Raw genomic sequence first — 10,765 nt, 5'->3', positions numbered from 1 at the left:
CAGACAAACATGGAAACTGACAGGTCTGTGTCATTCACAGTCTGTAACACTTCTAAACAACAGAGGCTGACCCAAGTGCCTCAGAGCCAGGCACGCTCACATCACAGCTCTCTAAATAAGCCAGTTTCAAAATAAGAGCTGAAAGCTGTGTTTGCTTGTGTTAGCTTATTATTGTGGAGACTAACATTCAGTGATCATGTGTTCAGACTCATAATGATTACTCTCAGAAATCCTGATCTTTGTATTTACTGTGTGTTGGATCAATAACTGAGATTCATGGTATCACACAGCTGTGCTGCTGCTGATGTCAGCACATCTGGAACAATACGAGGTATCTGCTACCAGACTGAGCAGGACGTGAGACCTGTGGACTGTTTAAAGCTGTCCCTCCACAGCTCACTCAGACCTGATCCACACCTCAGTGATATTCTCTGACTTCCTCAGTAGAGACAGAAACCATTCAGATCTGGGACCATCAGCTGACTGATGATGTCACACAGACTGTGTTTTTCAGGAACAGTGATTCTGATGTGAGCCTGCTAGCTGACAGCAGACCTGATGAAAGCACATGTTCACATCTGTGAGGACAGACTGGACTCTTTGACTGCACCTTGGTTCTCCTCAGAGGTCTGTACAGGAGCATGTCCACCCCCACTGAAGATCTCAGTCACTGTGAAACATAGAAAGCTGCTTGTGTGGCCTCTGCCTCACATGTAGATACAGCTACAGGTTTCTCTGTCAGTCAGACTGAAACAGTGTCCTGATGCTGCATCATTCAGCTCTGTGCCCCAGTCAGCATCACTGGGAGCTACCAGTGTTTCTGCCCTTTTCCTGTAACACTACACTCAGCACAGGCTCAGCTGGTATCCAGTGTTGGACTTTGGCTTCAGCTGCTGTGATAGATCCTCTAACATAGATCAGCTCTGCTACATGTTGTTAGATAAGTGCAGCTGCTGTCATGTCCTGATGTTTCTCTGGCTCAGCAGCTTCTCCATCAGAGGTTCACATGGAGCTGATCCAGTATCTCCAGTAACTGTGTTCTGTGCCTCACTGGTTCATCCTTCTGTCTGTGTGACGTCAGTCAGATGTTGAAGTTAAACTCTGTAATCTTCACTGTGTCACAGAGTTCAGTGAGTCCCGTTATTCACAGTATCAATCAGATCATCAGAGAACAGCTGATCAGCAATCAGTGGTGCCAACAGCGCCTCCTGTGGTGAGAGGATGCAATAATGCAATGTAGCATTTTTCCACTCAACACTTGCAGTCATGGAAACTGTCTGTTGGATCTGTGTGACGTTGCTTTCTTGGTTAGAGTTCCTCACAAATGTCCAGATGATTCTTCTAATGAGGCGTCGACCATGTTTGCAGCTCTTTGGAAGAAAACGTCGCCCTTTGCCATCCTTACTTTTCTTTGACTTCTTCAAATGCAGCTGAACTCCAGCTGGTATTTTCTTGGACTTTGCAGCTGTTTCTGGTCATCAGTTCATTCCTGCAAACCTCTGAAGCTGAACAACAATGATGCTGCATTGCTGGCTGATCCCAAAAGGTTGATTCTGTTCATCTGGACGTTTTCAGAAACGTTTGCTCACTGATCAGGTGACTTCTTCAGTCTCAGCTGACTGCAGCTTTACAAGCTTACAAACAGCACATTTGCACAATGACTGAAAGCAGCAGCACCTGATATATATGATACTAATATAATACATATACATATATAATCCATACTAATGATGAAGGAACTGAGCTCACAGTCCATTGTTCATTCAGTGAACTACTCAGTTTATTTTGGGCCTCAGAAATGCTCACTCTGTTTGTACATCACTGTCAGCAATAGACTCATTCTGCTGTGTGGACAGGAACACATGTGACATCACTTCCTGTTTGTTTGTGACTGAAGAAGTTTACAAGGAATCATTTAGAAGAGTTTCAAACATCAACTGATTGAATCCATGAATCTGAAAACGTGTTTGTGAGTGAAAGAGACAGACATGTACAGACTGAACTATCTGTTCAACAGTCAGAGTGTTTCTGTAACAGGAGACACTCTTTACACTCCACTCAGCACAGGGACACTGAGGCACGAGGATAGAACATAAACCCAGGATAAAGAGTTTGAGTGAATGTGGTGTTGAAGGTGTGGAGGTGGATCAGAGTGTCAGAGGAGACTCTGTAGAAGGACAGAGTGCCAGCAGGACAGTCCACATACACTGCTGCTCTGTTAGAGACAGAGGAGGAGGAGGAGGAGGAGGAGATGGATGTTGATCTGTTATTGTGGTAGAGACAACGAGGACCATCATCAGAGCAGAACAGACTCCAGGACTGATCATTGTATCCAAACACACAGTCATCACTGTCTCTTTTCCTTCTGATGCTTCTGTAACTCACTGATATATAAACGTCTCCTCTCCACTCGACCTCCCAGTAACAGCGACCAGTCAGACCATTTCTACACAGCAGCTGACAAACATCAAATCTGTCTGGATGATCAGGATATGACTGAACCTCCTCCACATGTGTCACCTTCCTGTTGTTGTCAGACAGTTGGAGCTTTGTGTTCACTGTGTTTGTGTCGATTGTGAGTTGACAGGAATCTGATGGAGAGAACAAACACAATCCAGCTGCAGTTATTGATCCATCATCTGTTCATTGATTGACACTTTGATGATGACTCCTGACATGATGAAGATGGTTGAATGTGTGCTGCTTTGTTTTCATGAATCCCATTAAAAACACACTTACACTTCCTCAGACCTGGTCTCAACCATCGGACTCCAGCAGGCTCCACCCTGAAAGGAGGAGGGGGGTCAGAGCAGCACAGTCAGCATGCACACATGGACATTACATGGCTCTCACACACACACTGTTACACACTGAGCTCAAAGCTCGGCTCCACTGTTTTATTCAAAGAAATCTACATTTATTTATCAGCACATTTAAAAACAGCTTGAGCCAAAGTGCTGCACAGAGTAGAGAGAAAATAGGAAACATACACAGTAATGACTATAAAGACTGGTCAGGATTGAAAGCTACAGAGTACAAATGTGTTTCCAACCGGCTTTTAAAAATGTCCAGTGTTGGTGACGACCTGATGTGAAGGGCGACTGTTCCAGAGTTTGGCTGCAGCCATCGATAAAGCTCACCTCTGTTTTTACGTCTAGTTCTGGTCAGAAGCTGCTTATCTGCAGACCTGAGGGCTCCACTTGGATTCTTTTGTTAAAGAGAGATAAGATGGAGCCAATCCATTCACAGATTTAAAGACAACCAGATCTGGAAGTGGATTCTACCACGTACTGGTAACCAGTGGAAAAAGCTGGTGATGGGTCGTCTAGCACAGACCCACCGCTGGAACCAGACAATTGATGAGGGAGAGAACTGTGACAGCGCCGTTCCTTCACTTGACCTCAGTCGCTCTCGTCTGCTCCCTCGTAACACTGCTCTTTATTGAGCTTACATGAATATGCACAAGTTCATTATGACGTCTTACACAGGTATGAACAAAGAGTACCAGTCTGTGCATAGTGTGTGTGTGTGTGTGTGTCTGTGTGTGTGTCTGTGTGTGTGTCTGTGTGTCTGTGTGTCTGTGTGCGTGTGTGTGTGTGTGTGTGTGTGTCTGTGTGTGTGTCTGTGTCTGTGTGTGTCTGTGTGTGTGTCTGTGTCTGTGTGTGCGTGTGTGTGTCTGTGTGTCTGTGTGCGTGTGTGTGTGTGTGTGTTCCAGATGTGGCCCGCAGGACGATAGTTTTTGGCCCCACCTTAATATGAAAATGTAATGTTAGTTTGATAATGTATGACACTTTACAGTGTTGTGGGCGGAGCTGAATTAACCCACCAATCAGGGTGGATATGGATCTCAGGGGACACCAGCCGGGCTTGATGCAAGCAGGGAAACATTTCTCAATGAGTCAAAGTTCCAGCAGCGTTGCCCTGGAGTGTTTCTTTCTTTCCTGTGCCTGGCTGGCTTCCTCCTTTCTATTGGGCAAACGCCGACATTCGCCCCAGCGCGCTGCTTTCACAACACTTCAAAAAAAGTTGTTTTTTTAAGTTGCTGCCCAGCGGGACATTATACGTATATAGATTTATACACACGTCAGTGGGATTTAAAGTTATTTTTCCACAGAGAGAGATCTCATATTAACTCTCACAGTGATGCGTAGGCGGCGGGATAAAAGAAAAGTCATGAACTCAATGCAGCCCAATTTAGTCTGCAGTCACATAGCGACACCTGTTCATCGGCAACAACAGTCCCCGGTAACCCGGACTAATTATAGGGTCGCACCGTAATTTGTGGCTCCATGTTTTTATTTGCATCACTGCGTTTGCATTGCAGCAAACATGAACATTACATATATTTCAATATAATGTAAAAGCAGTCAAAACAACTAACATCAGAAACAGCTGATGTTATTTGTTATATGTCACGGTGTCATTTCCGCTTCTTTCTCCTGTAACAACAGCCCGGCGCCGTGAGCAGTCGCCTTTTTTGCGCTCGCTATCCCTGCACTTTCTACCATCTGCAAACGCCACGGTGTTCGTGTCGTCATGAAAGACATGAACATCGAGCGTAAAAACAAAGGAGACTGCTACCGGCTTTTTATCTGCCGATCGCCGTGCTATGGTTGCAAGAAAAAGAAGCAGAAATGACGTTCTCTACGCGTTGAGACGTTCCCCGTCCGTCGGCTAAACGCTTGATTGAAACTTCAATGCGACAGTGACACCAAGTAGAATTATAAATGTCACATAGCCCCAAACATGTCTTTTTCAAAGCCTGCGGTGAAGAGAAAGGTTGGTGATGAGCACCGACAATTTCAGGAAAAGTGGGAAATGCAATATTTCTTTGTTGAGCACAGGGGCACCCCGACCTGTCTTATTTGCACAGAGAAAGTTGAGCTGCACAAGGAATACAATTTGAAACGTCATTACACAACTAGACATGCTGAGGTGGATGCAAAATACCAGGGAGACGAGAGAGCGAACCGGGTTGCCAGTCTTAAAACAGATCTACTGAGGCAGCAAGATTTCTCCAAGAAAGCAACCAAAGAGAATAATGCAGCAGTCGGAGCCACGTGGTTAGTGAGATGATTGCTAAAGCAGGGAAGCCATTCACAGAAGGTGCATTTGTCTAAAAGTGCATATTGCAGGCTGCAAATATAGTCTGTCCGGGAAAGAAAGGTCAGTTTAGCAACATCAGCCTTTCTGCCAACACCGCAGCAGATCGCATTTCTGACCTGTCAAGTGACATTTATGAGCAACTGTGTGAGAAAGCCAAATGTTTCAGTGTATACTCAGTCGCTCTTGATGAGACCACAGACATCACCGACACTGCCCAGCTCCCAATGTATGTCCGTGGTGTTGATGACAGTTTTGAAGTGATGGAGGAGCTGCTCACAGTAATTCCAATGCATGGCCAGACCACCGTTCAGCAGATATTTACAAGCTGTGTGATGCCATTGAGAATGTTGGTTTGCCATGGAAGAGGTTTGTTGGAATAACAACAGATGGAGCGCCATCAATGACAGGGAGGAAACATGGACTGGTGGCACAAAACAAACTGGAAGAGGAAGGCGTGGAGGAGGCCATTGCTCTGCACTGCATCATCCATCAGCAGGTCCTTTGCAGCAAATGCCTGAAGTTTGACAATGTGATGTCTATTGTTGTGAAATGCATCAACCAAATCAGATCCAGGGGCTTAAAGCACCGAAGGTTCTGTGCTTTTTTAGAGGAAATGGAGTCAGAATATGGGGATGTGCTCGACTTCACTGAGGTACGTTGGCTCAGCAGGGGAAATGTATTAAAGAGACTTTTTGAGTTGAGAGCAGAAGTGAAGCCTTCATGGAGAAGGATGGAGTTAGTGTTCCTGTGCTAACTGATCCCAAATGGCTCATGGACTCAGCTTTTCTTGTTGATATGACACATGAGCTTAATGTACTGAACAAGAAGTTACAAGGCCAGGGGCAACTTGTCAGTGCTGCCTATGACAACGTGAGAGCATTCTCCACAAAACTGGCGCTCTGGAAAGCTCAGCTCTCTCAGACAAACCTTTGCCATTTCCCAGCATGCAAGGCACTCGTGGATGCAGGCACACCATTCAGTGCTGACGAGTATGTTGATGTCATTTTGAGGCTACAGGAGGAATTTGATCACAGGTTTGCTGACTTCAAGACACACAGAGCCACCTTTCACATTTTTGCGGACCCCGTCTCCTTTGATGTGCAAGATGCCCCTTCTGTGCTTCAAATGGAGCTCATTGAGCTGCAGTGCAACTCTGAACTCAAAGCAACGTTCAGGGAGGTGAGTGGAAAAGCAGACAAGCTTGGACAATTTTTGAGAGAATTGAGCCCTAGTTTCCCTCGGCTTTCCCGAATGTTCAAGCGGACCATGTGCCTTTTTGGTAGCACATACTTGTGCCAAAAGCTCTTCTCCACTTTGAACTTCAATAAGTCCAAGTACAGGTCCAGACTTACGGATGATCATCTTCAAGACATACTGAGGGTCGCAACTGCTTCCTCCCTCAGGCCAAATCTGGCTCGGCTATGCGAGAGGAAACGCTGCCAGGTCTCTAGCAGCAAGGAGTAGGCAAGAGAAGCCATGTTCAGAAGAACAGTTCATTTTCTACAGTGTTCCATTCATGTTCAGAAGAAGGTTATAGAACTGTTAATACAGACATTTCAATCTAAATACAGCAGATATAGAAGACTGAAAAAAACACACAAGTTCACTGACTAAAAATATCTTATTATTATTTTATTTATGTATTACAGATTGATTTATTTTCTTATTAATTCTTAATTTGTTTATTTATTTTTCATATTTTGTATTAAAAAATAAAAATAAAGAGATTTGAGAAGATTGGAATTTTTTAACCATGCCTTTTTTGTGGAAAACCTAATGCGGCCCAGCCTCACCCAGACTCTGCCTGCAGCGGCCCCCAGCTAAATTGAGTTTGAGACCCCTGTCCTACACCATAAATCAGTAAGAGAGGGTACGACCTCTCTCATGGCCCCAAGTGGTGTGTGCATGCCAGAGCACTCTGGAAGGCACACAGAGTCTTTACAGACTACTCAGGATCAAACCTCTATCATCATGCAATCGATTATACAACTCTAAGCATATATGAGTAAATATTTCTAAGCATAAATGACAATCAACAATATAAACCTTACAGCTGGTTTTAATAACAGAATTCATTTGTTTCTCAAACGAGAAAGAGCTATCGAGAAACACTCCTAAATCTTTAGTTCTGAACTTTTCCAGTGGGCCAAGGTCAACATTATCTGCTAATGCTAAATAGGCTGCCGTTATTAACTAATGCTAATTTGACATGAATTAGCAATATGCACTAATGCTAACACTTTTTAACAATGTGAGTAGCTAATGCTAACACTATTTCCCTTAACTTCATAACAATGTGAACGGCTAATGCTAACACTCTTTTTCCTAGCATTACAACATCTGAGCTGCTAATGCTAAGTAGTCCGCCATTAGCACCTACGTCTAATTTAAGGCAAATACGCATTAGAACCTAATGCTCATATCGTTTTCCTTTGCTTTATAGCAATGTGAGCAGCTACTGCTAAATAGCATTAGCTAATAACAGCAGTCTAATTTAATGCAAGTTAGTATCATTTGTATTATGACGATGTGAGGAGTTAATGCTAAGTATGCTGCCATTAGTGGCTAATTCTAATTAGGGGTGAATAATTATTACAAGCTAATGCTAATATCGTTTTCTCTTCCCTTTTAACAATGTGAGCAGCTAGTGCTAGGTAGGCTGAAGCTAGCCGCTAATGCTAAAGCTAAAGATAATTTGATGTGAATTAGCATTACATTAGTGAAGAGTTAATGCTAAGTAGACTGCCATTAGCAGGTAATGCTAATTTTAGGTGAATAGGAATTGGCAGCTAATGCTAATACCATATTTTCTTGCTTTAAAACTGGTCAGAGTGGGCACACTCCGTTTTGTGCAACTATTTTTAAATCCCGGTAGCACTGTAACCACGTGAGCTAGCGCAATAATTTTTTTTGCATATGAAACCTGAGGAGTTGTACTTACATCTTATGCCATCAGCTTGTCCTAGGTTACAGTTTCCTTCCACATATGCTTAGGACTCATATTGCACTGCTGGAAATAGTTTATTTTGATGCATATGCTGTTATTTTGCAAATTTGGAGTATAATATGTATTTTCGTTTTTCCTGCAGTATATAAAAATTGGTGTATTTCAAAAATAAAACTATGAAGGCACTCAAAATAAATTTCCTGTGGTGGGAAACTATTTTGTGCAACTTTTTTGTATTTACAGTTTTGAGGGATAAGCCTCTTAAATTTTTCTAACTAGAAATATATGTTAAAAAAACAAAAACGATTTTCAATTTTTTTGTAGTTTATTGCACTTTTTTGCAATTTATGTAATTACTATGTACTTAATACATACATATTATTAAAATTTAGGCTGTAATGGTTGTACTGATGTATAGTAACTTGAAATGCTCCCAAAAACGGCTCTACAGCATGTAAAAATATAATATAAGCTCTGGTGGACTTGGTTCCATGGTAGGTCTTAAAGGGTTAAATCAATATCAGTAGCTAATCCGATTGTTCAGTCTGACGTCAGGTGAAGTCATTTTTATGCATTTAAGAGCTGTGTTGAATTCAAACATTACAAACTGAACATTAGAACTATCCTCTTCTCCAGGATTTTCCCGATTTAACATTTCAATATGATTCATTTTTGTTCTCTACACCTGCCGTCATCACTTCAATTATTCCCACTGTGGATTTGATCATATTGTTTGCCCAGCATCTCTACATTTTCCCATCCATACTACCTGTAGCTCATTAACACTATTAATACTGGAAACTGCTGTTGAAGCCTGATGGTGACACTTTCTGGTGAAGAAGTGAATTGCAGTAACAGGACTGGCTGGCTTATGATACACTGGACATTTCCAGCGCTTTGTTTTCTCTGCTCACAGACAACACAGATACACGCATGTATATACAGCCCACGTCCAGCTATGCATGCACTCCTGCTGCTCCATTTCTATAGAGAATAAACAACGTAACACAATCATTCTCCATTGTTTTCACTCAACCAGCTGCATTTAATGAAGGAGTTTGAATTTACTTTACAAAAACTGCTGTTGTTTCCTGTCTGCATTCATGTTCTTAACAGTACTCCACACATTCTTAACTGGTGTAGTTCTTCCTAAAGTACTGCAGTATTCCTGCCAGTACATCCTCTTAGTTTTCCTAACTGTTTCCTCTGATGCTCGTTGCTATTCTTTCCTCAATGCAAATTCATGCTAAGCTCCTTCATATCCATCCCTGTTTCTAAACCTGTAATAATTGCTTTAATGTGTCTTTGGCCTAATTATGAGTCTGTCCACATGTTTTTAGTTCCCCACTTGCTTTGGTTTCTTAGCTCTGATTTTCTGAAATTTATCCTTGAAATCATTTACTGGCATCTCTCCCTCTCCCTCTCACTCCCACTTATCCACTTTTCTTGTTTTTTACTTATTTTTTGCTCTGGTTTACATCCCAAAATCCTCTAGTCTTATAGTATACGACAGCGGATCACTTGTAAACATCGGTGCCAAGGTTGCACATCTAATCTTGGACACTTTTAAACCTGACCCTTCCTGGCCGCCAGAGATTCTACGCGGCGCGGAGAACAACAAAGGACGGGCCGCTCATCCGAGGCACAGAACAAAGAAGCGCCGGGGAAAACGCGCTGGTATTAGGAACAGACTGAGACAGCAGGCGCATCGCGCACCACTGCCCAGTATCCTACTGGCCAATGTACAATCCATGGAGAACAAGCTCGATGACCTAAGAGCAAGGGTCACCTTCCAACGTGACATGAGGGACTGCAACATTCTGTGCTTCACGGAGACATGGCTGACCCCCACCGTGCCGGACCAGGCCGTAACTCCGTCGGATTCATTCTTTGTGCTCCGCGCGGACAGAACGGCAGAGTCGAACAAAACCAAAGGTGGAGGAGTGTGTTTCATGGTAACGGCTGCTCGCCACATCTGGAGTTCCTGAGCATTAAGTGCCGCCCTTTCTATCTGCCCCGTGAGTTCACCTCAGTCATCGCCACGGTGGTCTACATCCCACCCCAAGCGGACACAGGTATGGCTTTGTCCGAATTACATGATGTGCTAAGCTCGCTTCAAAACAAGGACCCGAGCGCAGCCCTCATTGTAGCAGGAGACAAAGCGAACCTCAGACAAGTCATGCCAAACTTTTACCAGCATGTCTCGTGTCCAACGAGAGGGGATCGGATTTTGGATCACTGCTACACGCCATACAAGCAGGGCTACAAAGCTGTCTCACACCCGGCTTTTGGGAAGTCTGACCACAACGCCATCTTCCTCATTCCCCAGTATAAACAAAGCATACGGAGGGAAGACGTGACCACGAGGGAGGTGAAACGGTGGACTGCCCAATCAGAAGCTACGCTACAGGACGCACTCAACGACGTCGACTGGGACATGTTCAGAGCATGCGCAGTCGACATCAACGAGTTTACGGAAGTAGCAGTATGCTTCGTCAATATGCTAGCGGAGGAGATTATCCCCACTGTGAGAGTCACCACATTCCCAAACCAGAAACCGTGGATGGACAGATCGATCCGCACTGCAGTAAACGCCAGGACCGCCTCCTAGAACGCGGGTCTCGCCACTGGCGATATGAGCGCCTACAAAGCGGCCTCATACGGCGTGCGGCGCGCGGTGAGAGATGCCAAACGCCGGTACCGGGAACGTGT

General features: G+C 43.9%; 1 protein-coding gene across 1 annotated transcript in view; it reads right to left on the bottom strand.

Moving 5' to 3' along the window:
* Positions 1-2,058: 2,058 nt before the first annotated feature.
* The window catches only part of LOC146634344 (protein NLRC3-like), a 329,883-nt gene continuing 321,176 nt past the window's right edge, over positions 2,059-10,765 (bottom strand). Inside the window, exon 12 of the mRNA XM_085376896.1 lies at positions 2,059-2,354. Within this exon, the coding sequence (XP_085233022.1) occupies positions 2,059-2,354 (296 nt within the window). The remainder of the gene's footprint in view (positions 2,355-10,765) is intronic.

The sequence above is a fragment of the Diplotaxodon limnothrissa genome, linkage group LG3, assembly GCF_057381915.1.
Source record: "Diplotaxodon limnothrissa isolate DT_005_m linkage group LG3, D_limnothrissa_male_GT1.1, whole genome shotgun sequence".
NCBI classification, from domain to species: domain Eukaryota; kingdom Metazoa; phylum Chordata; class Actinopteri; order Cichliformes; family Cichlidae; genus Diplotaxodon; species Diplotaxodon limnothrissa.
Note: the sequence above shows the minus strand (reverse complement) of the source record. Positions and strands in the feature narration are given on the sequence as shown.